The 26,775-nt window shown below is 49.9% G+C and overlaps 9 protein-coding genes and 1 non-coding gene across 10 annotated transcripts; 5 read left to right on the top strand and 5 right to left on the bottom strand.

Moving 5' to 3' along the window:
* Positions 1 to 363: 363 nt before the first annotated feature.
* Positions 364 to 4,155, bottom strand: J4E82_010272 (uncharacterized protein; the record flags this gene model as incomplete). The annotated part of the gene is made up of 4 exons (XM_051736487.1): positions 364 to 2,802; positions 2,855 to 3,281; positions 3,342 to 3,995; positions 4,058 to 4,155. The coding sequence occupies 4 exons, from the start codon at positions 4,153 to 4,155 to the stop codon at positions 364 to 366; spliced, it is 3,618 nt and encodes a 1,205-aa protein (XP_051583743.1).
* Positions 4,156 to 4,903: 748 nt separating this feature from the next.
* On the top strand, positions 4,904 to 7,478 carry J4E82_010271 (uncharacterized protein; the record flags this gene model as incomplete). Its single annotated transcript, XM_051736486.1, has 7 exons — positions 4,904 to 5,035; positions 5,101 to 5,124; positions 5,188 to 5,303; positions 5,368 to 5,813; positions 5,877 to 6,169; positions 6,243 to 6,686; positions 6,738 to 7,478. The coding sequence occupies 7 exons, from the start codon at positions 4,904 to 4,906 to the stop codon at positions 7,476 to 7,478; spliced, it is 2,196 nt and encodes a 731-aa protein (XP_051583742.1).
* A 240-nt stretch (positions 7,479 to 7,718) lies between these two features.
* J4E82_010270 (uncharacterized protein) lies at positions 7,719 to 9,604 on the top strand (the record flags this gene model as incomplete). Its single annotated transcript, XM_051736485.1, has 3 exons — positions 7,719 to 8,330; positions 8,379 to 8,558; positions 8,615 to 9,604. 3 exons carry the CDS (start codon positions 7,719 to 7,721, stop codon positions 9,602 to 9,604), a joined length of 1,782 nt encoding a protein of 593 aa, XP_051583741.1.
* Positions 9,605 to 11,662: 2,058 nt separating this feature from the next.
* On the top strand, positions 11,663 to 12,497 carry J4E82_010269 (uncharacterized protein; the record flags this gene model as incomplete). Its single annotated transcript, XM_051736484.1, has 2 exons — positions 11,663 to 11,740; positions 11,799 to 12,497. The coding sequence occupies 2 exons, from the start codon at positions 11,663 to 11,665 to the stop codon at positions 12,495 to 12,497; spliced, it is 777 nt and encodes a 258-aa protein (XP_051583740.1).
* A 68-nt stretch (positions 12,498 to 12,565) lies between these two features.
* J4E82_010268 (uncharacterized protein) lies at positions 12,566 to 13,468 on the bottom strand (the record flags this gene model as incomplete). The annotated part of the gene is made up of 2 exons (XM_051736483.1): positions 12,566 to 12,982; positions 13,040 to 13,468. The coding sequence occupies 2 exons, from the start codon at positions 13,466 to 13,468 to the stop codon at positions 12,566 to 12,568; spliced, it is 846 nt and encodes a 281-aa protein (XP_051583739.1).
* A 903-nt stretch (positions 13,469 to 14,371) lies between these two features.
* J4E82_010267 (uncharacterized protein) lies at positions 14,372 to 15,390 on the bottom strand (the record flags this gene model as incomplete). Its single annotated transcript, XM_051736482.1, has 2 exons — positions 14,372 to 15,187; positions 15,238 to 15,390. The coding sequence occupies 2 exons, from the start codon at positions 15,388 to 15,390 to the stop codon at positions 14,372 to 14,374; spliced, it is 969 nt and encodes a 322-aa protein (XP_051583738.1).
* Positions 15,391 to 15,881: 491 nt separating this feature from the next.
* On the top strand, positions 15,882 to 18,285 carry J4E82_010266 (uncharacterized protein; the record flags this gene model as incomplete). The annotated part of the gene is made up of 4 exons (XM_051736481.1): positions 15,882 to 16,441; positions 16,612 to 17,069; positions 17,116 to 17,725; positions 17,778 to 18,285. 4 exons carry the CDS (start codon positions 15,882 to 15,884, stop codon positions 18,283 to 18,285), a joined length of 2,136 nt encoding a protein of 711 aa, XP_051583737.1.
* Positions 18,286 to 18,475: 190 nt separating this feature from the next.
* On the bottom strand, positions 18,476 to 18,549 carry J4E82_010265. Its single transcript has one exon. It is a non-coding gene; the product is annotated as a tRNA-Ile (tRNA).
* Positions 18,550 to 19,400: 851 nt separating this feature from the next.
* On the top strand, positions 19,401 to 20,362 carry J4E82_010264 (uncharacterized protein; the record flags this gene model as incomplete). The annotated part of the gene is made up of 2 exons (XM_051736480.1): positions 19,401 to 19,433; positions 19,484 to 20,362. 2 exons carry the CDS (start codon positions 19,401 to 19,403, stop codon positions 20,360 to 20,362), a joined length of 912 nt encoding a protein of 303 aa, XP_051583736.1.
* A 1,223-nt stretch (positions 20,363 to 21,585) lies between these two features.
* Positions 21,586 to 23,172, bottom strand: J4E82_010263 (uncharacterized protein; the record flags this gene model as incomplete). Its single annotated transcript, XM_051736479.1, has 1 exon — positions 21,586 to 23,172. One exon carries the CDS (start codon positions 23,170 to 23,172, stop codon positions 21,586 to 21,588), a length of 1,587 nt encoding a protein of 528 aa, XP_051583735.1.
* Between the last annotated feature and the right edge of the window lie 3,603 nt (positions 23,173 to 26,775).

The following is a 26,775-nucleotide window of genomic DNA, read 5'->3' as shown; positions in this document are numbered from 1 at the left end:
GACGAATCATGGCATATCAGCGCTTCTTACTACAAAGCGACTGCCGTCTCGACTCGTAAATATACATCTACCATCAATAGGGGCACTATTCATCAGGAGTATACCGCATTTGAGATTTCTTCCATATCCGCTCCAGAGCAAACAATCTTTATGTGTCTAAAAAGATTGAACAATCTGTCCCCGCCCACTTCAGATTGCTGGGATTAGTGCATGTGTGCTGCAGTTTGTTTTGGGCCTATGACCACAAAAAAGCACTTTTCTGATCCCGACGCACACGCTGACTCATCGGAGGTTGCAACCGAACTCTGTCGAAAGACATGTGTCTGACTTGGCTATTGGTATACTCACTAACTCAAGATCCCTTTAAGTTGATATCCCACGATCCAAGCTCTGAGCCTGACACATCTTGAAGTACATGCCGTTCTTCTTGAGCAGCTCCTCATGAGTCCCAGCCTCAACGATATGACCATCTGAGAAGACGAAGATGCGATGGGCTTCGCGAACAGTCGATAGACGATGGGCGACGGCAATTGTTATCCTGTCACCACAAGCAGCTTCTATCAAAGCCGCTTGCACTGCGCGCTCTGATTCAGTGTCTAAAGCACTCGTGGCTTCGTCTAGAAGAAGGACTTTCGGCTGGCGGACCAGAGCTCTGGCAATGGCGATGCGCTGCCTCTGACCACCGGAGAACTGGCTGCCGCCGATACCGCAAAGTGTTTCAAGGCCCTCGGGAAGGGAGGAAACAAACTCCCAGACGTTGGCCGCTCGACAAGCTTCCTCGATTTCTGTAGCGGAGATGTCAGCGGCATCGACGCCGTGCATGATGTTCTCGCGCACGGAGCCTGGGAACAAGGATGGTTCTTGTTGAACGAGCGAAACGTTGCGACGATAGCTACTTGGGCTCATCGTTTGCAGGGGCTGCGAATCTACGATAATGCTACCACTTGTCGGATCGTAGAAGCGTTCGAGAAGAGCGATCATGGTACTCTTGCCGCATCCTGATGCGCCTACAAATGCCACGAATTCACCACGTCGAATGGTCATCGAGACGCCCTTCAAAACTTGACTGTCTGGCACAAGTGGATAAGAGAATTGCAGGTCATTCAGTTCATATGCCATGCAGCTCTCCATTGGTGCAATACTTCTGTTATCGTTCGTTTCAGTTATGACTGGTTGCAGTTCAGATAGCCAGAAGAAGTAATTCGCCGCTTGGTGACCTTTAGTGAAGCTACCGGAAAAGCTGAGTAGCGTTCCCGCGGAGGTTCCAGAGAAGAATATCGCCATGAATGAGACCATGAATTGATAGAAGCTGATCTCGCCAGCAGTGACCAGCTTTGATCCCCACCAGAAGCCCAGTGCAAGAACGAATTGCTCGACGGCTTGAGTGAGCGCGAACCAAATCATGACATGGAACAGATGCGGTGTGCATACGTGAATAGCCGAATCGAGTGCTGTGGTATATCTCTGCAAGAAATCTTCTTCGATGGCAAGAGATGACACAGTTCGAATAGCGAGAACTGCTTCCGATGCTATTGATGCGCTTTGGCTGAAAGAAGTGTTGATTATCGTGTTCAAACGCTTCTCCAGCTTCAGTCGCAGCCAGCCGGACAGGATGAGAGGGGGGAGGCCAACAAAGATGCCGACAACTCCAACCTTCCAGGACGTGGCGAGGGAGAGAATACAGCATGCGACAACGCTGACGATCGAGATAACGGAGAAAGAGATGTTGATACCCATCAGCTCGAGTACAGCCTGTGGGTGAGAATCGAGCTTAGCAGTCATGGAGCCGACAGTATTCTCGGGGGAGTCGAAAAACCTTAAATCCTGGTAGAGAAGACATTCCATCATGCCGGATCGCACCCTGGCGCTCAAGGTATTCGCGATTACGTTCATGGCCCAGCCCAAAGTGTAGTAGCACAACAGGCAGCCTAGTGAGAGAACCAGGAACATCAAAGCCAGAAAATTGGCCTTCGGTGTAGGATCATCATTCCCCATGAGTTGCACAAGCTGAGCCAATAACAAGGCTTGACCTGGGTTGACCGCAGCTCCGACAACGCATGTAGCTCCTGCCAGAATGTACCATCGGCGCAGTTCAGGAGTCAATCTTGCTAGTTTCCAACAACTGCGGAGCAGGCCAACCTCCCTAGATGACTGTGAGTCTTCTTTCTTGCCAACCTTGCCGTGGTCATGTGGGCCGGCGGTATCTGGCCTGTCCAGAGACACAGCTGTTTGAGCGAGAACGTCTTGTTTCTCGATTTCTTCCAAGGGTGTATCTCTGATGTTCAGCAGCTGATTCTGAACTGGCAACAGGCTCTGCACCTGTACGAGTTTGGCATACATCCCACCGCGGTTCAGGAGCTCCGCATGAGTGCCTTGCTCAACTAATTCGCCTTTGGACATGACCACGATGTTGTCGGCATTGCAGACCGTTGAAAGTTTGTGTGCGATGACGATTGTCGTGCGATTCTGTGCAGCACTATCGAGCGCCTTCTGGACGACGGTTTCGGCAGTTGGGTCAAGTGCACTGGTGGCTTCATCTAGCAGGAGGATACGAGGATCTGAGATCAAACTGCGAGCAATAGCAACCCTCTGCTTCTGGCCACCAGAGAGTAGTCCGCCTCTTTCTCCAACACGAGTGTCGTAACCATTGGGAAGTTGCATGATAAAGTCGTGGGCAAAAGCTAGCTTTGCAGCGTCAACAGCTCGATGAATCTGCTTCTGTCGAGGCTCGTGCTGCCATTTGGTAGCGACAAGGCCATGGATGATATTATCCAAGACCGTGCCATTGAAGAGTACAGGTTCCTTATTCCGTCAGCACATCAGCTAGAAGGTGTGATCACACGACAGTACTTACTTGCTGAACGAGTCGAACGTGTGTTCGTAACCATCGTAGATTCAAGGTTGAGGTAACATGGCCGTCGATCTTGATATTTCCTGATGTTGGATCATACCATCGCTCAAGAAGACCGATGATAGTACTCTTGCCCGAGCCGCTAGGACCAACGAGAGCAGTCACCTTACCAGCAGGGATTTTGAGCGAAAAATCGCGAAGAACCATGGTATCAGGGCGCATCGGGTAATTGAACCTGACATATTCTAGCTCAACTTCACCTATCAACGCCGCAGGCTCTATGCCGGAGGGGTCCAATGAGTCAATTCTAGACTTCCTATCCATGAGCTCGAATAGATCAATCGCCGCAGACGCAGCACGCCCGAAGGTAACGAAGTTTGGCCCTGTCAACATAACTGTCGAAGCGGCGATGATGACGGAGAAAAGTACTCTGGTGATCCATGTCAATCAAGACTCGACGCCAACTTCGCATGGGAGGGGTGGTACGTACGTAAAAACAGTTCCGAGATCTGCCTCACCACGGGATATCATACTGAAGCCTTGCCAGAATGCCAAGCCCATGCCTGCGAAGACAACGAAGTATTGGCCACCGAATATTATTCCAGAAGTCTTGCTACGCTTATTTCCGAGTTTCAAAGCCATATCTATGTAGCTTTTGTACCTTGCTAACGTCCTAGACTGCAGATTGAAAGCTTTGACGGTTCGCATGGCGCTTAGGATGTTCTCAGCATAGCTCGCAGCGTCCGAGTAGACCTTGAACACTTCGCGGTTGTTGATGGTATCATACGTACTGACTCCACCAACGAGTAGAATGGATGCTGGAATAATGCAGATCAAGATCAAGGTGAGCTTCCACTGGGCGACGAAGGCGATGACGAAGGCTGCAACGAAGGTGGTTACGGACTGCACAACTAGACCGAGCTTTTCTGAGATACCCGACTGAATCATGAGGCCGTTTGCCGTTGCTTGGGTGGAAATTGACCCGGAGACACCTTGATCATGGAAACCGACCTCTTGGCGAAGAGCTGCTTGCAGGTAGTCGTGCTGAATGGCTCGAACTAGGTGATACGCAACGTAGGTCATCAAGGAGCCATACAGATAGATGGAAGCCAGTCTGACAATGCCGATATAAACGAAGTAAAGACTGAAGGTTCTACTATCAGCATTCAAACTTGAATCTTGGAAGAAGAGTTGTACTCTACGTACGCAGTTGTGCTGACCGCACTCATGTAGCTATCAGAGAAGCCCTCGGTGCCAACGCTACCCAGCAATCGCACGAACTCACCCATGACCACGTTGACCATGGCTTGCGCAACGCCTGCGGTAATTGCGGCTACGATCGAAATTCCCAACAAAACATAATGACTCGATGTGGCGTAGGTGAATGTCCGAAAAAATGCAGCAAATGCTGACGGTGTCTTTTTCTCGGTTGGGGGGAGTTGCCTGTCAGAAGAGAGATGATTTCGGACTGCGTATTGTTTCCGCTTTTCTGACATCGTCATGCGAATTGTAATGAGCAGGGGGATGCGTTTTGCAGTGGCCGTGAAGATCTATTAGAGTTGGATATGTTAAGAGAACAAAACGAGTGGAATTTGTAGTACAAAGGCTGCTTGTAAGTTCAGGACTGGTAGTCATGTTGTCGGGCTTTTCAATAATTATTATATTGGCGTTCGAGTCGCGTTAGTTAACCCAGGAGTACTGCGCGCGTGTTGTTATGCACTTGGTAGAGTAGCGGACATGAAGAGGCCGCACGCCGCAGAGCGAGAGTAGGGAAAGACAAGCGGCATGCGGACCCTGAGCGGCCCGCACGTCCGCGTCATTGATCACGTGACATTAGCGTCACATAAGCATTAGCGGTCATCTCTTTGCTCTTCTACATCTGCAGTCCGGACCACGGAGACCTGTCGCCCGAATCGCTGCTGGGGAAAGGGTTAGCCACCGTAACGCACGACTTTGCGTTGATTGCATTCCAGCGCGTAGCTGGTCTGCGCCCACTAATTTGCGCCTCTTACTAACCCCGAGTTTGTGGAGCCCGCCGCTATCGCCGCCAGCATGACTCTACGACCAGCCTCACGATCTGCGGAAATGAGCGATGAGGAGATGCTTCCCGAACATGACGAAATTAGCAATGATGAAGAGAACAAGACCACACAAAGTTTGGAAGGTCCTGTTTCGAAAGTCGCTGTACGTCAGGGTTTGAACATACACCCAGGAGTCTCCGAATGTACTGAGCTAATTGGAGTCATTAGTGTGATAGATGCCGTAGACGCAAAGTTAGTCTCGTTGAACAAAAGAGAAATACCATTCGTGCAGGATATTGACGTATGTGCTTCTAGATCAAGTGCAATCGCCAAGACCCCTGCAACCAATGCCTTCGAGCATCTCTCCAGTGCACATTTCCAGAAATTCAGAATCGAGCGAAGCGACAGCGGATTTTGGTTTCAAGCTTGTAGTACGTGACTGCCCGATGGTATGGTTCGAGCCGTTGATTAGGTTTGACTTCTGACGTTCATCAGTGAAAGCAGGATCGAAGATATAACCAAAAAGCTTGACGACTTAGCTCGCCTCGTGCAGCGGCTCGAAGTGCGGCCAGATCGAGATCTTTCACAACTCAGTACCATGAATGCCAATCTACATGCGACCAGCAAATCGTCACGACCACCCCAAACATCCACTCCCGATCATGAGGGCATCGACATTTCCTTGCTCCTAAATGTGATCCAGGTGGCCGACTTACTCGAGACAGTCCTAGATCATGAGGATACTGGAGACCAGTCATCCGCTGCCGCTGACATTCGACTATCTCGTCAGACTTTGCAAGACGTTTTACGGTCTCAAAGTCGGCATAGCAGCCTCCATGAAGGTCCACCATTTGCAAAAACATTGCCTCCGGGCATGACTCTAAGAGATCTTCCTCTTCCAACCATAGAAAATGTCATGGCATGTCTCAGAATGGTTCAAGGTATTCGCAGGATTGCATGATCTTTACTCGACATGTGAACATATCAGCTCACGAACACTTCAGATCACGGGACCACCACAGTCCCCTGGCTGGGAGAGACAATGTCATTCGGCGATTTTACCCTCATCATCGTTCAAGTTTGTTCTCCTGGGCCCATTACCGATGTCGTACTCATCATTGCCCTCTCTGGACTGTATTGGATGTTCAACATGTGCGGAACATGGGCATCTCCTGTTACCCGAGAGGATTTCAAAGACCAAGCAAGATTATGCCAAAATAGCCTCGAGACAGTGTTGTCGACATTGAACTTTTGGTTACCCACAACAGTCGATGCCGTTCTGGCCATGAACTTAGCGGTAAGACGAGTAGTCCCCACTTGAATTTCTGAGCCCTGAAAGATGTCACTAATATACAACTTTCAAATCCTAGTCTGTATATTGTCTTCAAAAAGGCAAAATCTACGCTTGCTGGACGTTCATCAACAAAGCCGCCATGCTCGGCCAAGCGCTGGGCCTGCATCAAGACAGTTCGTCGTCTGGACTTGCTTCTGAAGAACGGCATCGGCGCTTTTGTCTCTTCTGGTCAACTTATTGCATCGAGCGACCCACAGCACTCAGGCTCGGGCGTCCTTCGACGATACGTGATGGGCACATTACGATACCGAAGCCGGACCAGTACCCCACCCTTCAAGGCCTTACTTCGAGCAGACAAAGCTTGATACATGCTGTCGAGATGTCAAGGCTTCATGGCAGCGCATATGATGACCTTTTCTGTCCGGGCGCACTTGCGCTCCCTGCAACGCATCGGACAACACGCGGTCAAGCCATTGCTGCAGAATGGCGTGCTCTAATCGCTTCGAAAGAATCTTCTATGGTATACTGGGCCATCTAATTTTCATTGGTTCATGCTGACTGAAACACTCAGGCCCGATGGGATGAAGACTCGCGTGGCACAATCGGAGAATTGATGCCAGTTGAATTCGCACAGCACGCCACCAGAGCCACTGATTACCTGCTTCTTGTCGCCATTTACCGTGTTGCATTCAGCAAGCCATCAACGAAGGTTTCTTCCGAATGCATAGCCGCTGCTCGTATAAGCCTCCGTGAGCATACTCAGTGTATCGCACTGCTCGTCAGCTACAACAACGATCCTGCTCCGTTCGAGCTATGGGTCAATGGGGGACTAATTCTCTTTCCGTTCGTGCCTTACAACATCATCTTCTGCAGCGTCATTGAGACTGCCAATCTCGCAGACCTTGAAAGTCTGAAGACTTATGTTGATGCTCTAGCGTCGCTCGCAAAAAAGCCAGAATACACATCATGCACAAAGCAACTGGAGATATTCAGGGCGCTGCACAAGCTGGCTTTAGTGCACAGTGAAATCAGGGCCCAGATGCAGCTAAGCTCCTGTCCATCTGGCCCGTTATCAAGCAGCGCGAAGGACGCAGAACTGGAGGGATTGCCGAACACATTAGGAGGGCTACCGTCATGGCATGATCGTGATGGGATGTGGAACGGGAGCATAAATCTCACCAACGAACCCTCTGTTTTAGCAAGTCAGCCATGGGCCGACTTCGGTGGCATGGATCTTGATCCACTTGGTACGCAGTTGGGGTATTGGATTCAGGAATCCAGCCAAGATTTTGACAATTTCGGCGAGACATGATATAGCACTGACAGAAGACGAGGCGAGAAATGACCGCACAATTATGCATTGTAGTATAAGCGTAGGAAGATCTGTGTCGAGGTTGCAAGCAATCTTCGCGATCTCATGTGGGAAGCCTGCCCCGCCTTGCGTTCTTATTTCCGCTATATCCGCCCTCCCAACCCCCACCTTCCTTACTGTGGTAGCAACTGCAGTACCTAACAACAACCTACTCCTCTGCACCTCACACAACTCGTCAACATGGCTGCGTCCGATCTAGCCAACGAGAACGTTTCGCTTACCAACTATATCTCCTATCGAGATACATGTACTGGGCGGAGCCGCGTCGGACATTACGACTTCGATGACAAAACTATCCAGCCTTTGGCCTTCATATCTGGAACTTTACTGAGCGATCTCTATCAAGTCGTCGAAGTTGGTGAGCTCAACGTTGTCGCCGCTGGCAAACCACTACCCGCTTCATCGGTCAAGATCCTTCCTCCCTTCCCAAGCCGAGACGTCCTTTGCGTAGGCAAGAACTACGCCGAACATGCGAAGGAGTTCAACAGCTCTGGTTTTGATAGCTCAGACAAAGTAGATACTCCTTCGCATCCTGTGATCTTCACCAAACGTTACACGTCGATCATTGCAGACCGGGAGAATGTCTACCCTCACCCAGAATTCACGAAAACCGTTGACTATGAGGGTGAGATTGGTGTAGTCATTGGTAGAGCCGGTTGCCGTATCTCGGAAGCAGATGCGATGAGCCATGTGTGGGGCTATACTATCGTGAACGACATCACGGCGCGTGAGCGGCAGAGAGACCACAAGCAGTTTTACATCGGCAAGTCGCCCGATACGTTCTGCCCAATGGTATTCAATGCTCATATCGTATTGCCGAGTAGTACTGAAGATACATAGGGTCCAATCGCTGTACCTGCGTCGAAATTGGAAAGAATACTGCGAATTCAAACGCACATAAACGGCGAGCTGCGACAAGACGCAACGACGGAAGATCTGATCTTCTCAATTCCGTTTCTGATCAAGACCATGTCGGAAGGACAAACACTGATGCCGGGCGACGTCCTTGCTACGGGTACTGTGAGTTTGAGCCTCATGAAAGATGTGACTGAGATTCTTAGCTGACTATGGTAAAGCCCGCCGGTGTTGGGATTGGAATGAAGCCCCCTGTCTATCTCAAACCTGGAGACACTATGGCTGTATCGGTAACCGGTCTAGGTACTTTGACGAATTGCATTGGGAATTTGGGAGACAACAGTCCTATCGCGAGTCGCGTGGCGGATGTTACCCACATGCATCGAAAAGATCCGACCGGGAGCGTGGATTCCAGACTATTGGCAAAGGTCCATGACAAGCCCGTCTATTACAAGAATCTGGGAAGTCGCTCAGGCCCTCCGGTCGTTTTTGTGCATGGACTAGGAGGAAGCTCAGAGTATTACAGACCACTCATCCATTCACTGGATATCACCATGTCGCATCAGCTATGGGTATTTGATCTTGAGGGCCATGGCCTAACACCAACATCGCCACTCAGCAGACTCAGCATCGAATCCTTTGCCGCGGACCTGAGTGGCTTGTTCGAAGTAGAAGACATCCCATCTAACGCCACTATCGTGGCGCACTCCATAGGATGCTTAGTCGCCGTAAAGTTCGCATTAGCACATCCGGAAAAGGTCGGAAAGTTGATCCTGCTCGGTCCTCCGCTCACACCGCTCGAAGCCACCACTATTGATGCGTATAAGCTAGCCGATAGGGTGCGTGAATCTGGAATCGCATGTGACATCGACGAAAGGATAAACCTGACTACATCAAAGAAGACTAAGACGTCGAATCCGCTGGCGATGGCAGCAATAAGGATGCTGCTGCTTGGCCAGGATCCTGAGGGCTACGCAAAAGCTTTGACAGCGCTTGGTGATGCACATGGTCTTGACTTCCCTGCAGTACAAGCAACCACTCTCTTTGTTACCGGAACCGAGGACTACCTCTCTCCGCCACAATTGTGTGAGAAGTTCAAGGCAGAGATGAATGCAAAAGCGAGCCTGCGAGTCTTGGAGAATGTGGGTCATTGGCATGTTTTCGAGGATCTTGCAGGCGTGGCAGACGTTATCAGGGACTTTGTCCAATAGTATGGAACGTGAAGGTACTTATGAGGAACTCGATCAGCATGACACCGCTGCAGTCCTGGGGTTGGCCTGCGCCACTTGCGTGATCTTCCGACTGTTTAGATATGCGATTGAGACCGAAGCCGGGAACTAGCACCTGGTGACCGTAACCGAGATGATAGAGGAATAGCTTGTATCTCAAGTCTCAGATCGTTAATGTAAGATCAAGAATCCGACACCCTCCAGCTCACCTCGTAGCAAGATCATCTTACCTCCAGTTTACTACCTCTACAAGGACGTCGTTGTCAATACTTTGTAGCAAAACCTAGTATGCGCTGATGAGCTGCCTATCGCCTAACAGAGCAAGCAAATCTTTGAGGCAGACATTCACTGCTGTTATCCAGAAGACGTCGATGCGAGATCGGAGTACGCTTTGGCCATTCAATTCTATCAATTTTATTAACCAAGCCAATCAAGCTCGTGGATTTTAAGCTGCCAAGCCAATCGGTCAAGCCGTATTGGCCGGAAAGCTTGATTGGCTTGATTGTAGACAACTCTGTCGACACCATGTATGATGCTCGCACGCGCGGAGCCTGAGAACAAGAATGGTTTCAGTAGAATTAGTGGTACGTTTCGGTGGATCACTCAATGAGTGACTCGCCAATGGAGTACACTAGTAAGGATCGAGGAAGGACTCTCAAACCGATCTTCGTACTAGCTTGTACAAATTGTGTACAACGTTGTACGCAATTGTACAACGTCAGCATTTTATCGGCGAAGTCAACGGCCGATGGGTCACATTAGTCCAATACGATTCTCCCTGTATCATCGGCATAAGCAATTCCGAAGAGCCGAAATCCTATAGTGATCTGATCAGTAGACCACATCGTGCGTGGTTGATCGGACGAGAAATAGAAGCATTGGGCACAAACAAATGACAGGATATAGCAACCGGAGATATATAACACTTAAATCCCGCGGTTGCTCTAAGAGCTTATCAATCCTTCAACATTTTGTTCTACTCTTTTGGTCTCACCACGATATCATATTGAATACTTGCAATGATTACATATTTCAAATCTCATTTCTTGCTCTCTGATTCCTTTTTAGGGTATGCTGCACTCGCTCTTGTTCTCGCTGCTGTGAGTTTTCTCATATACCGCTGGGCTTTGCCTAAACCCATTCCTGGCATTCCCTATGACAAGAAAGTGGCACGCAGTATATTCGGGAACTTGCCAGAACTCATATCCTGGCAGAAAGTTCATGGCCGACCGATCCTTTATATGACAGATTACTGTCGCCGCCTCGGCAGTCCTCTGGCGCAAGTTTGGCTAGGTCCTCTCAGAAAGCCCGCATTGGTGCTGACCGACTTCACTGAGATCGAAAACCTTACGCAGCGTAGGGCTAAAGATTTCGGTCGAGGTCGGGACTTTACGCAGTCCTTTAGATATGTGGTACCTGAGTTTCATGTTGCCCTTGAAAAAGAAGACCCAAGATATAGCGCAAACAAGGATTTGTTGAAGGATACTATGACACCAACATTCCTGCAAAATGTAAGTTGGAAGTCTTCCTCACAATTTACGAATGTTCTAAAAACAGTAAAAGGTGTCTTCTCCACAGATCTATATGCGATCTACCAATCTAGTTAGCTTGTGGAAATTCAAGCATGAACATGCTCACGGCCGGGCATTTGATGCTTTCGAAGACATATTCAGCGCTGCTTCAGATATGATCCTTGCGGCAGCTATTGCAGTGAACGATGAAAACAGCGCTATCGTTCAACAGCTGAAATATCTAGAGTCGTTCGATGGAGAACTTCCGTTGCAATTCGACGAGAAATTCAACAGCGTTGTTTTCCCACACTGACCAGACCTTGCTCACATCAAGGGCCTGGAGAGATTGTCTCACCACATCGGCGAACAGGTTCTAAGTGCGTTTCCAAACACGATGCACTATTATTGTCTACTCAAAGATAAGGTATTGCGTCAATCCTACGCTTGGGTGAAAAGATTCGATGCGATGGAAATACAGAAATCTATTTCCCGTTTGGAAAACAAGTCCATAACATCTGTCCTGGATCATATGGTACAGCGCGAGAGAAAAGCGGCGGATAGTAAGGGTATCGAACCGGATTACTTCAGAAACGGTATCTTCGATGAGGTCGGTTCCTGGCTTGAAACCCATGGAACTTGGCATGTTTTGCTAACCTTTCCCGTAGTTAACTGGTTACTACCAAGCCGGGCATGAAACTAGCGCGACAACTATAACCTGGACTCTGAAATTTCTTGCTCAGAATCAAGATGCGCAAGACAAATTGCGCAGCAATCTGCGTCAATACCATGCGGAAGCCTACCAGGCAGGTCGACAACCAACGAAGGAAGAGATTGCAGGTGCCGACATTCCATACCTCCACGCGATTGTTGAGGAAACACTTCGAATGCGACCGCCTTTTCCTGCTCTCATACGCTCTACTCTAGTTGATACTGAGATGATGGGGTACAGAATTCCGAAAGGGACTACCATTCTCATGCCCTCTAGTGGACCTGGACTGGATGAGCCGGCCATACCTGTTCCGGAGGATCTACGAACCAAGTCTAATATCACTAAAAGACGTCCTGACTGGTCGCCAGAAGACGTACATCTGTACAACCCAGATAGATGGTTGAAATTGGACGAGGAATTTGGGAGGCTAAAATTTGATCCTTCAGCTGGGCCTATGCAGTCCTTTGGATTTGGGCCCAGGCAATGTTTCGGGAAGAGGCTGGCATACATACAGCTGCGAACGCTTGTCACACTACTCTTCTGGAATTTCAAGTTTGTAGAGCTTGATGGAGAAATCGCGTCACTTCAAGGTCATGAGTCGACTACACTTATTCCAAACTACTGCTACGTAAAACTAGAAGAGGTGACAGCGTAGTTCTATAGCAATAATTTAGATTAAAGGAAAATTTCATATACCTAATAACGGCATTATATTCAATCTGTTTAAACAACATCCAGAATTCTTTCCCAGTCCTGCTTACGGCACCACTCTTCTACAGACATTAGGTGCGATTCAACACCAAGATCCTTGGGTTGTATCACGCTCTTGTCAACCTTGCTGCCGTCGTAGTTAAACTCTATATACCACCCCATCATATCCGCAAAATTCTGTCCCAGCTCTGGATCACTTATGTTGAAGCTCGGCTGTTCGTTGGTGAACTCAATTTCCTTGTTGAGAACGTTGGCTAGTATTTTCGCAAAATCTTGGAAAGTAAGCCATGTGTTACTAGCGATAACCTTGTGGCCAGCAGCCTCGCGGATGAGGGCGTGGACAATAGGCCCGGTATTAGCCTTCGCCGAGAACATGGGAAGATGTACCGTGCCAACGGCTCCCAAAGACAGTGTATTGTTAGTATTGTCCTAACAACAAGTTAGTGCTCTTTTCTGTCAGAAACAGGACTTGTGTTGTAATCATACCAGCTTTGGACGATATGCGCTTGCATCAGGCTTGAGGTAGTTCTCCAGGAAGAAGCCCGCATAGAGCACACTCGTCTTCTTCCAGAGCTCCGGATAAGTCGTTTTCCCATACTCTTCAGCGATAGCTTTTCCGTCAAATTGATGTACGTGGGAGTATTTTCCACCACTGAGTTTCTCGGTGTTGGGCAGACTAGAAAAGATGAACCTTTCTAAGGTCTCAACTTTGGCCGCAGCATCAATGATGTTCTTGTTCTGTTGAATTTCCTTTTCCTTCGCGAGAAGCATCGTGCTTTGGTCGTTGGCGGTAGACTGCTGCCGTACCAAAAGGGATCCGTAAAGAATCCAATAGTCCGTCACGCTAAAGATGGCAGATGCCCCTTTGAACGCAGCGTCGAGTGAGGCGGGCTCATCGAAGTTTCCTGCTACCATTTCGACTCCGCGTTCTGACAAAGATGCGGCTTTTGTAGAGGTTACGTCCCGAGTGACACCGCGAAGTGCATATGGGGACGGCGTGAGGGAAAGAAAGTGTGAAAGAACTGATCCTCCTTGGTTGCCAGTGGCACCTAAAACTACGAGAGTGGGCTTCTTGCTCGACATAGTGAGTAAATAGATGAGGGTCAAATAGTTGGTAGGCTTGCTTCGGTTTGTTGCGACCGGAAATGGGTGAAGATGTGGACATTATATATCGTGCCTCCACACATAGTAAGAGACGAAGCGCGGATTGTGCAAATGAGTACGAGCAGACTCGGGTCAACAATTACTCCGATAGAAGTAGAATATACGACTCAAGCAAATAACAGAGCAGAGGCGGCAGCTTAGAAAGCGAAGGAGTGGGACAAGACTAGTCATCGTAGTTGACGAACCCCAGCGCTAGAACGAGAACGAAATGGATCGGTGATGGCAAGCTCCGATTACCGACCTTTACCGGCGCTTGAAAGATTTTGCTTTGTAAAGCTCGGTCATACCTCGTATTTTCTGCGCTTGTTGGTAACTACCCCAACCCTAATCTTAGTTACGTGCATGTGCACAGCTTGCCACTAGAACCGCATAGATGAGGAAAATGCAAACGCAAAGTCCAAGCGTACGGAAACATCGTTATTGTTGCGAACTGAGCGTTGCTCTGTTTTCGTCGCTTCCTCTGCAGCTGATTAATATAAGTTCATCATAATTGTCCAGCCTTTACGCATTTCCCCTTCCATTGTTTTCTAAAAGAGAAGATTTCGCATGCATCCAAGAAGCAAAGGAACTGCATTCGATTATAGCTACCACCGTGGCCATGAACATTGAACCGGACTGATCGACCCATAGTTCTCCTACTATAACAGTGAGTAGCTAGGGAAGACCTTGTCTTACGCCTGATTTGTCATTCAGACCCCATGCTTGGCTACTATTATCGTGTACTGTGACTCTTCTCATATCCCTACGATACTTGTATGCAAAAGGTCCTCCCATCGCACGGTGCATGGTACAAGTGTTATCCCAGATGACCAGATCGCCGACATCATGCCATTCCACAGCCACTCTATACTTCTCCTGGGTAGCATGCTCGAATAGCATATTGAATAGTTCCTGGCTCTCCTCTGGCTTCAAACCCTCAATGTGGTGGATGTGCATCGCCAGATACAAATTCGTACGTCCGGATGCTTCATGACGCTGCACAAGCTTATGACGACCCATAGGATGATCAGCAGGTTCTATACCCGCAAAGTGCTCAGGGGCAGCTAACTTCTTTGAATGCAGAATCGAGTGGCAAGCGACTAGGTCTTTAGCCAACAGCTCACTCTGCACATTACGAGGAAGGTCATCCCAAGCCGCCCTCGTATCGCAGAATTCTGTCGCACCGCCTGTGCCAGTGGGAGGTAACTCGTGAGCCAGTAGCAAGGAGTAGCCTGCTCGGCGTGGGTTGAAGCTACTGTCAACGTGGAAGTAGCTGTTGCCTTTGTTTGCCTGCGCGCGTGGGCTAGTCGGAGAGACAAGGGTGTTGTCCGCTTCGATGTTGCCGACATCGAAGAGTTCGTCATAATCAAGACGATTCCTACGGCCGGCCTTATTGTAGGGCCTCACATCGTCTAGTTCGCCGAATTTACGGCCCAAGGCGATGTGGGCCGAGTCGGTCAAGTTTGTCTGGCGTAAGACGACCACACCATACTGCACATATAGTAAGTAAGAAGCCATGAAAATGTTTTCATGGCGCTCACCTTCGTCAAGAGGTCTTGAAGAAGGCGGTAAGTCTCATCAGAGGCACCATCTTTAAGGTCAAGCCCTCGAACCTCAACACCGAAGCCGTTCTTAAGCTCTCTAATTTGAAGGGTCGGGACAGAGATAGTCTTTTCGGTAATCGTGGCTGACATGTTGAAAGCTGATGAACTTGATGTGTTGTCTAGTCTTGAATGATACTTTGTTTCGTTTTACAGGTGTTAGATCTTATATTTGTGAGGCTTCAGTCTCTTTAGCAATGGTTGATTGACGCCTGCCATTGCCGATCAACTGTATCCACCACATGTTTGATCCATAACCGACTATAGATATGCACAACATGTGCTGGTGTTCGCTCATGCACACAGCTCTCATATGCAGGCGAAGTGCCGTGAATTTGTCCATGAAACCTCCGTCGATCCCCAAAGCCGAAGGCTATCTATGATGGGACGAATGGTGCTCTTGTGAGATTGTGTTCGGACATTTAGCGACGGCGCACGTGGAACGGTAAGGGCAGCAGAAACGCACTAGTCTCATGGCGACGTAACCGACCATAGCCGAGAGCCGGTGCAGCCAATCTCGTACCCTCATCCTCATCATCGCTCCTGCCATCACATTATTCAGTGCCAACAAGCAACAGATAGCGATGACCACATCGACCGGTAAACGATCCTTCCGTGCATGTCTACGCTGCCGTCACCGCAAGACAAAGTGTGACCTTGACGGCTCAAGTGGCCGAAAGGAACCGCCCTGCAGATCATGTCACCTTTCTGGCAACGATTGTGTCCTCGTGCAGTCGAGACGAGGCCAAAGACGGAATAAAGCTACGCGAACTGCTCGCGATGATGCAACAGACATCTCAGAAGCGCTAGTGCACGAGAATGAGAGTACTGCTACAAGTTCTGGACCATCTCCGACGCTTCTGGATACCGACCAATCTACGATGTGTGCACGAAGCTTGCCAGAACCGTTTGAGTCAAGCAAAGAGATAGAAGTTGAATTAAGGAACCCGTCTGACGCGCTCGAGATACTGGCACGTTCAGACGAGCGTTTACTGTTGGCTTCGACCCCTACTTTAGCCGACGATGCAACGTCAGCGGCGCCCAGCATGCAAGCGACTAAAAATGGGTCGATTACGCTCGACGAGTTCGAGTTGCTAACAACGGGGATACTGCAGATGGGCGTAATCCTTGAGCTATTGCAAAAGTCAGTTACTCTTGAAAGCCTATTGTCAGGACGCAGCCCTGCACCACTACGCCATGCAACCAAAAAGGTACGTATGATCAGTGAACTACTGATCATGGTGCAGGATAGTATATATCGTCAGCCAGGCCTGACACCTATCCCGTTGTTTTAATTGACTGATGTGGAATCAGATATACAAAGACCTATCATCCTCATTATCCTATAGTTCCAGCATGGCTCCACTCACCGATGGTCATAGAAAAGATTAGGAAATCCGAACACTTTCTTCTCACAGTGCTGTTGACTGTTGCGTCGCGAGATTCGACGCAGCATGTACTCGTACATCGATACTGTTGGGAACATGCTCAGAAACTGCTACTGGAGGTACTTTTAGCCCGTCCCTCAACTCAAACACCCCGCACGGTCGAAGGCCTCTTGGTTCTAGCGGAGTGGCTACCTCACATTGAATCTAAGCTCAAGACTAAAGAAGCGCCTGGCAATCTTTTCACCGAAGACAGGCGTGCGTGGTCACTTGTAGGCCTCGCCATACGACAAGGTTATATGCTTCGGTTAGACAGAGGGGCTTTCCGCAAATCTCGCGATTACACCACACAAGAGCAGAGCGAACAGGAGCGACTAGTTTGGCATTGTAAGTATGTCATCTCCGTACCAGAAAGCTGCTGATGTGGTCCTAGTTGTGTATCTCGCAGACCGCCATATATCAGTCCGCCTGGGGCAATCGTTCTGGTCTCGTGGGCCATCTCTGTCCTCCCAATTTACTGCGGATGACTTCCCCAGTCTGAAACCTAGATCTGGAGATTTATATGATCATTCCGCGATCTTGCAAGCCAATCTGGACCTTGTACAGATTTTGTACAACGCCCATCTGATCTTGTACGCTTCCGCAGAACGGACTCAGGCTCTTATCAAAGATGGCGATTACGCTCGGTACCTAGATGACTTTCTGGGTGCTGCAGCAATGTGGATGACTACGTGGCGACGACTGGACAATTCATCAGTGGTACCAAACTCAGTCTTTATAACTTATGAGTACGTCTGTCTGTACGTAAACGCATTTTCATTCCAGGCCGTTGTCGCACGATCAGTCAAGGACCCAAGGTCGCATCCCAAAACACATGCCACCAATGATATATCCTTGGAAGAAGGATTCCATCGAAGCACCCTATCTTTGCCTGATGGGCTCTACATCAACGGTGCGATTCGCGCGGCGACAAAGTTGCTCGAAAGATTGACAAGTTTGGACCCGCACAGCGAAGTGCAATACCTTCCATCGCGTTTTTTTCTGTAAGTTGTCCGACCTCGTTACATTACCATACCTCACTTAACAAACTGTTAGCTACGCAGTCTACGCAGCTGTGTTTCTGCACAAGGTAGTAAACCTCAACGTGAGCAACGTTAAGACACAGCTAAACGCAATCAATGGCCTCGTTTCACGTCTGATTTCAACCATGAAGGAAGCGTCCACGACCGGCACTCACGTCTGCCATATCTATAGTGAGATGTTGGAAAGACTTTGGCACTGCCGCAATCCAATGCAAGAATCGTCACGGAGGTTATTTTTGGACACGGAACTCGATCTCGATCATACCTTACATGGACCATTTGTGGATCAACTCTCCCTTACTCAGCCTCTGAACGGTAGTGTCTTTGAAGATCAATTGGCAGGAGACGCTTTACTCAATGCTGAGGCTGGTTCATCGAACATCTCGTCATCGACTTGGCAAAACCCCTGGATAAGCTATGATGTCTCTACATTACCGTCATGGGAAGGTCTAACGATGGATCATTGCTGGCCAGGAGTCACTGACTTCTCGCAGCTGATAGACCCATCAATTAATGCTTAGCCGTAGCAATCCGTATACGGTTCGCCTCGGTATCTATAGCTTTAGTGTTGTCTTAGCCACCTTACTGAGATGCGGAGCCCAACGCAATATCGTGAGGTCAAATAAGCAAAAAAAAATGAAGAAAAAAAGACGTTCTCACTTGATGGGATGTTTTCAATAACATCAGTTTACCAAAAAGAGAGACTGGTAATGGTCACTACGAGGGTCGAACTCGCGACCTTGGCGTTATTAGCACCACGCTCTAACCAACTGAGCTAAGCGACCGATGTTGTCTTGTGATTGGATGATGACAATACCAAAAGCAACGTTTATATAGTAAAATTAAAACAAGTCATACAGAAAGCAGCAGGACGCTCATTTTGTAGAGCGACGCGGCCTTTAAGAAGACGAAGAAGCAAGAATACATAAGCGGGGTGGATCTTACCATGTTGCTACTCCACTCGACGCCAAGACAAAAGTTGCAAATTCTTTAGCACCTGTGACACAGAATACCCCCAGAACATAGCACCTGTTTTGTGAACGTGGATTCAGGAGAGTAGCCAAGTTTGAATCGCTACGTGATTCTGATTTCTGATTCGAAGAGGGTCTTAAGAGAGTTTGTGAATAGCAGAGATAACTTATAAGAAGCCGCAGCAAATATAAAACAAGCGCAGGCAATATACAAAACTCTTGTACACCATACTGAACAGTGCTTGCGTATTGCGGTACCAAGCAACAGCTTGCTTCGTGGTAGCTAAGCTTTCTCACCTCGTTCGCTTCTCGATCTTACGGCCGTAATTACCCGCAGATAAGATTTAACTAAAGAGATCATCAGGACGAATATCGGTCGGTGCTTTTACATGATCACTTAATACATGACAAATGCAGTATGAGGCTAAAACTTAAGTGTGACTTCCCATAGGCCTGAGGCAGTCTTTTCAAGGCAGCAATAACTAATCTCAAGCACGTGTGAAACCTTTGGAAACTCGAGCTGTGTGTATATAGAGTGCAAGGGTTATCGCACATACGCAACATGCACTCTCCGAAGCAGCTATCATTCCGATACTTTTAAATCGATCGAAACGCTAGATTCAGGGAAGACAGCGCACGTCGATACAATCTCTCTGTAATTGGACATGGCTACTTATCGTAATGTGTTGCTTATTGGGGTAAGTTCGATCTCCTAATAAACCAAGGCTATGGACTGACATCACGAAAGGGGTCTGGAACTCTAGGGAGTGTCGGTTTGAAGATTCTTCTGGACTCACCATACAACACGACTGTTCTTTCGCGGCAGCAATCATCATCTCAGTTCCCTGAGGGCGTATGCGTTATCCGCGCAGACTACGACGACCCGGATTCATTAAAGTCTGCGATGCAAGGCCAGGATGTGGTGATCAGCACGGTGGGCGGTGCCGTGACAGGGGACCAGAACAGGTTCATCGACGCTGCTGTCGCGGCTGGCGTGAAGAGATTTCTCCCCAGCGAGTATGGTCCGAATACACAGGATCCTCGCGTCGTTGAATTCATCCCAATACTTCCTTTCAAAGTGCAGACTGTCGACTATCTCCGGTCGAAAGAAGACAGGATGGAGTGGACGAGCCTTGTGACTGGGCTGTGGTTTGACTGGGCTCTAAGAGATGGTCATCTTGGTTTTGACCTTGTTAATAAGACTGCGACGCTGACAGACGAGGGTACGACTGAATTCACAGTTTCGACACTGGAGAGCGTGGGGAAAGCTATTATCAAGATCCTAGACCACCCCGAGGAGACGAAAAACATCCATGTCTACACGTCGTCATTCAACCTCAGTCAGAACAATCTTCTCACTGTTCTCGAGAAGATAGACGGCCAGGCTTGGACAGTCAAGCGGCGCGCTTCGAAAGACTTCGTGGAGGAAGGGCACAGCAGGGTCCAAAAAGGCGATTATAGTGGTATTCCATTATTGGTAAGGGCGTTGGCGACTGGTCCGGTCAATCTGGGAGATTCAAGACCGGGAGGGCTTTGGGACGAGAGGCTGGGTCTTGAACGTGAGGATTTGGAGCAAGTTGTGAGGCGCGTCGTTGCTGAAAAGCGAACTGGTACAGCTACCGCGTGATTCGTCGACCGTCCTATTGTATCCAACTATCATGCGCAGGAAGGTTATCTATAGGTACCCCCAAAGTACAATATCGAGTGGTTTTATCATGTGTCGCGTTGCTGTATCCTTCAAGCTGCGGGTGTGGATATTGGAAGAACAGTGATGACTAAGGGATGGTCGTTCGTGAACCCTATTCTGTACACTGGTTGTCGGTGATGTTCAAGGAGTCTTTATAACGGCGAAGCTAAGACACTCAATATGCAAGTCTTCCAAAGACGTCTCGCCCACCTGAAATCTGTAACGCAGTCTGAGACGAGTAAAGATGCGTGTTTATAACAGGAAGAGAACGATATTCAAGGTAACAAAGGTGAGGAGGAGTATGCTAGCGAAGTAAGGGACTTGAGACGTAGAACGACGGCTGAAGTATACGAGAAAGACAATGTAAGGTTGCAGAAGGCAAGAGAACTCTGAGTTACCACTATCAGCCAGGGCGCTACCCTCAGCAGATATCGGGCAAGTCGACGAGCCACAGCAGAAGCGAGTCATGATGAACAATGTAAAATTTGTATTAGACGACTTTCTAAACGCACGCACTCAGTTGAAAACTCTCGATTACATATCATACGCACCAAGACATCCAATGACCCACCCCCAAAGAGATCAAACCAGCAAACATGGTATCGTCTAGAGCGCAGAGAGGAAACAGAAAATACAAACTCAGCCACCAAAGTACGTGTGAACAAAAACATTATGCAGTATTGCCGCCCCAGCTAAGGAACACGTAGGCGACTTTTTTGGTATCCGGTATGCTTACAATGCAAACGGCGAAGCATATGTGTACCGCCAGACCAAGGTATAAACATCCAAGAACGCCAATAGGTATAGTACAATAGGTTGTTAACCCCAAAGGGTTACTCAATAAGTGATCTGATGATACGTCCTTCGTATCGTATGCGCTCTCTCGAGCTTCTTCGTAGATCTGCGACGGGGAGGGATGTATGGAAGTGCATTCGCTCATGTCGGCACTTTTGTCGAAGCGGTCCGAGTATGCATATTGGAACTCATGGCCGAAAGCGGACTGGATACTCAGGATATGTTTGTCCAGCAAAGTCGATAGGCGTTGATGACACAGAGCTCGGCTGTGTCATGGGCAACAACACGATATCGGCTTCGTGCATGGAGTCGGTCCATTGCACTTCCATTTTACGTTGCGTCTGCTTCTCCCGACCCGTCTCTACTAGTCACCTCTGCTGTCTCGCATATGAACTCTCTTGCGAGGGCGAGATACGCGCCGAGTCGTGGTATCCCGGCGAGAATTGCGTCGGAGGTGTGCGCCGCAGCGTCGGCGAGTTTCGCATGGGATCGGCGGCTGCGCTTTGAGTCAGCGGCGTCGATGCACTTCCCGCGACGGGTGTTCCTTTTGAGGAGCCGCCGCTGCCTGAAGTTCGGTGCGCGGTTCGGACCGTGGATGGGGTGGCGGGAGAGCGACCGCCGGCTCCCTGGGGTGCCCGAGGTGTTGTGCTCGCACCGCTTTCGACACTGACGTGCCGATTACGGGGTGTGGTGTCGCGACTGTTGTTTTCGGTATGCCGCCGCGGTGGTGACTTGGGAGTGTCCTCGTGGCTTTGGCTTTCCTTTTGTCGAGGCACAGACTTGCTTGCTGTGTTTGCTCGACTGCGTACAGCACTTGCTGGGGGTGTCTGCATAGAAGAGTCCGTGAGTGGCGATGTCTCGGCTGCTCTCCTGCTACTTGGCTGAGGGCGTTGTGTAGGGGACGTGACCGGCATGCTTGATTGTGGTATCGCACTTCCAGCTGTTTGCGAAGCGTTCTGTGGGACAGGCTCGGGACTCGCCATGCCTCCGACGCGTGGGGTACCTTCCCAGCTCTTGCGCTTCATCATGCGACCCAGAATACCTACGAGTTCAGCAGCATCTTCAAACTCCGTGTCGTCCATAGCCTCTTGTGCGCGGTACACGTCCTTGATTGCACGTCGGGCGACGCGCCGGGACGCGTCATGATCATGTAGACAGTCCCACAGGAATGCGCTGTGCTCGAGCGCAACCGACAGCCGTAGTGGATGCGAACCAGGAAGAAACGAGGTAGCATATTGTGTGGCGGTCGTGAAGTAGCCACTGGCTAAGGGAACGAAGTTGAGGGGTGGAAGTATGAAGGAGGAGGGCTGTGGGATGGGCACTGGGTTGAGGCCTGGAGGCGCGTTGATTGTAGGTCCCGGTGATGGTGTGCCGACTGGTCCTCCTGCTGCATATGGGTTCGTGATGAAGGAACTCTCGGATTGGATGGAGTCGATTGGCTCCCGTAATGCTGGTTGCTTTCCAGAGCGCTTCGAAGGGGGTGACAGTCCTGGGGGATCTGCCCTACGACCATGTCCGTTCCCATGCTTTGGTGGTGAGAGGTGCAAAGGGGGTGAAGCAGGGTTTCGAGGGTCGGTACTTGTCATGTTCATTGTCGTGACTGGTGGTTGATTGTGGAAGAGACAGAAGATGTGGTAGAAGCTCGCCCGCAACTTGACGCTCAACACCCTGCACTCTGGTCCATGCTGATTGTCTTGAGCATATGGGAGTACATAGAGCTCGAGTATAGATAGTCCCTCGCGAGACATCCATAGTATGTGCTGATAAGTCGAGAGAGAAGGTGTATCTCGGCTAGTGTCCAGCTTGCGAAGCTTCCTGGCGCGAATGAGTCTCCGGGCCAGAAGGACCGACAGACCCAGAATCTGATAAAGAGCGCTGGACAGGAAAGGACTCGTGTCTTCAGTCTGCTTGGCTATCCGACCAAGGAACTTCTGGTCAAAGTCCAGAGACGCCATGATTTAGTGACTAGTCTGGTATGCTTCGTAAGTCGCAGTCGAGGTAGAACAGGAGAGACGGCGAAAGGAGAGATGAGATGACGACAGAGGGTCTGAAGTGACGCTGTCGAGCCACGGTGTGGTGATAGCGAAGTGATGATGGTAGAGGCGGAAGGCGCGATTGATGAACCCACTAACCTTAACCGCCAACCCGGACCGTTGCGCTGTATCTTCTAGAAGACAGACACAGTGCAGCCCGGCCCAGGCTGACCGATGACACCTTGCGATGATGTCTGCTTGGAGATGAGGCTCTGGCACCGAAGCAACAAGTGCTGGCCAATTGATATGTTTCGGGAAGCGACCGGATGTCCGTGCACGTCCCTTGTACGGGTGAAAGTCGATTCTCGTGATGGACCAAGTCGGGAAGCGCTACTCGGAGATTTGTTGAATTAGGCGATGACGATGGAAGCGACGATCATGATACAACGTATATAAGGTGGTGTACAGTGCTGGGGCAGGAATGAAGGTGAAGCGGTCGAGCGCCGAGTGATGAACTGTCTGGACAGCTGTCAGCGACGATTCCAATTGATGAAGGCGAGCAACGGCTCACATTGATCGGGATATCTCGAAACGGATAGGGCGAGACGGTGTCGTTGTTTAGGGCCAGTGCCTTGCTCTTATTCGACGACTGGGGTGATGGCGGAGCCAATGGAAACGCGCAAGAGGTGAGGCGCTGCAAGACCCTTTTGCGACAGGCTAACAGACGTCAGACGTCGATTGCGAGATGGCTGGAGGCTGGGAGAGGTGGATCCGAGGCCTTGGACAGCGCATTGCGATGTTGGCCAGCTTCAATCCTCCTGCGCGCACGAGGTAATGCGACCGTCTTAAGGGCCGTGACGTCGGCAGGCGGTGTGGCAGCGGTCAGTGCAGCTGTTTTGGACGCCGAGGAAGCGAAACTTGGCCGCGCACACTCCTACAGACCCCAGATTCGCAGATGCGCGCGAGGATAACCGTTCGATCGCGCTCAGGGCAGCGGGTGGGGATGTTCCTTTTTGGGTGTTGCGAAGACCCTTACGCTTGGCCTGGTGTTGAGGGAACGAGCGGCAGTCCCGCGATGGTTGCGCGCGACGATGAGAAAATGACAACTACACCAAGACGACGACAACGGCGCAAAAGGAAACAGCAGGGCGAACGCAAAGGAAACGCATGCTAGTATTAACCCGCACACTCTATCCGGCTCTCTGGAGACGCAGGTGCAGCTCCTGCGTCAATCTGCAGACAGGCGAGCTATGGTGGGCTACGTGTCAAGCGTCCAACTCCTCCGCTAAACTGCACACGTCTGCTGCATGTCCTTTTTGCCGTTAGTCGTTCGAGCGAGGCGTTGCCAGCTGGCATTGAGGCTAGAACGACTATAACATATTCTCCTACTCGACGTCAATGTCTCTCCAACACGGCTGCTTTCAAGGCTCGCCTACGAGCGCATGCAGGGCTGTGCCTCAGCTGCCGTCTCAGATGAACCACACCGTTTGCCAGCGCATCGTCCCACGGCTTGGTGGGGTACAGTACGCCATCATTCTACTTGTCCATCTGCCGCAAGAGACGCTTTGGAGACGCTTCGACAGCCCTAATCAAGGCGCTCCCAAATCAGCCCCAGACAGCACGCGCTTGCGTTGTCATTCTGGCCTTCTACCCCACGGTGAGGACTAGCACGATGCACGCTGACGAGACGCTGATGTAGACATATGTTCCTGGCATGTCAACATGTAGCCTGCAGGCTTAGCAATATGGCCGGCGGTGGAGCAATCTGCACCTCCCAGCCTCGAATGCGAAGATAGAACCGACAACTATATTCGGAGCCCCTACACCTCATCCTCACACTCCAGAGAACTAGTATCGCTTGATAAACTCGAGCTATCGTCTCGTCATCTGCAGGATCTGGCGGCGTATCTGCATCGAAAAGTCTCCACACGGATTGGCGGTGTGGCCGAATGCTGATTGGCTGGAATTTCGAAAATGCTGGCCGAATGTCATCGGCAGCTAAGAGCCACTATTGATAGCCAGCCTTCTTGATGACACCCCGGATGACGCCGCTATAATGTTTATTACAGATCCTCCGCAGCGAGTGGGCTGCAGTGCGCCTGGGATTCCAGTACCGTGTGACCGGGACATACCGACGAAGAACGGCCGCAAATGACGACAAGCATTGCGCAAACATCGCAACACCAAGCGTCGCATCGCTTGAAAGATGCGAGCCGGCGGCAAGGTGGGTCGATGAAAACCCGGACGTACATGGCCAGCGATAAGATTCACAATCCAAACATACTACCACGATGGCTTTCATGGTGCTGCCTGCTTTAGGAAAGCAAATCTCGGGTCACCGTGTTTGAATTATGGCCATAGTTCTGTATGCACAACGTCTCCCAACAAGCACGCGTTTGTGGAACTTGACTGACCCAGACTGTCTCTTCTTGCTCACCTACCCGGAGCCGCTCGTTCCACCTGTACATCAACAATGAGCCAGTATCGCCAGAATAGATGTTGATGGTAATCTTCAAACACTCATATCTTGATGTACGACTTCATCTACCGTGACCGGTGGTAAGCTGAGGACCGTTCCTGACATCTCCCGTCCCGTGACGAACATCCGCTTATCCATACATAACGATGTGTTGTGCTTGTCTGACCGGGCGGATAAGCTTGTAATTGCTCGGTTGCTCACGGATATCAAACCGTGCAACTTGAGCAACAGCAGGCAATCATGCATCGAGTGAGATGTCCTTGATGCTATAAAGAGCTTGGGTTTGTGACGGAGACACCGTAGCATCATCGGTAATCTGGCTTTCCCTTGAGCGTTGTTATCCAACACTTTCATTCATCACCGTTTTGTCGCAATTTGCTCCCGCGTACATTCACTCATTTCGATCAAGATCCTATCTTGCCCAGCTTCAAGGTAAGAGATGCGGCAGAAGCACATCGGTGTCGCAGCGTGCTCCATGTATCTTAGTGTCTAACAAGCTATCAGACTCAGGGCTAGCATCACAGCCCTATCGATCCCAAAAGACCATACCAAAGATCTAATCGAGCGGTCTTCCAGTCATTACTAAACGTTGCGCCAACCGCCATGTGTTTCTATCATGCCTACTCCCACAAGTGCGGACACACACAGATGATCTTCCAGCAAATGTGCCCTAAAGGCCAAATCGCGCAGCGAAAGTGCGCGCGCGGTCATGAAGGCGTGATTCTCGCCACTGTCAAGATCGAGACTCCTTGCGGTACGTGCCCAGGTTAGGTACGGCTCGTCTTTACATAAGACTAGCGTGGATGCAGCCAGTGGCACATCTTATGGACTACGTGGCATCACCGTCAGTAGGAAGTTCCGCATGCCGGTATCGTGTAGGAGAAGTTAGATTATAGAAGGAGGATGTTTGCGCTGTTCTAGTATCCTTACATTGTACATTTTCAACCACTTGTTCAAGCTTGGCAGCATATATTACAGTTAACATGGTTGGCAAGCGAGTGAGCCAGGCAAGCGAGTGAGCCACCCCACCAACTTTGCGCACCTCTACACGTGTATATCTCAACCACCTTACAAGATAATATATAGATAATAACAGAGTATACTAA

Source organism: Alternaria postmessia (assembly GCF_024291825.1).
Source record: "Alternaria postmessia strain BMP 2775 chromosome Unknown scaffold_118, whole genome shotgun sequence".
Taxonomy (NCBI): Eukaryota; Fungi; Ascomycota; class Dothideomycetes; order Pleosporales; family Pleosporaceae; genus Alternaria; species Alternaria postmessia.
This window is presented reverse-complemented; position numbering and strand designations above follow the sequence as displayed.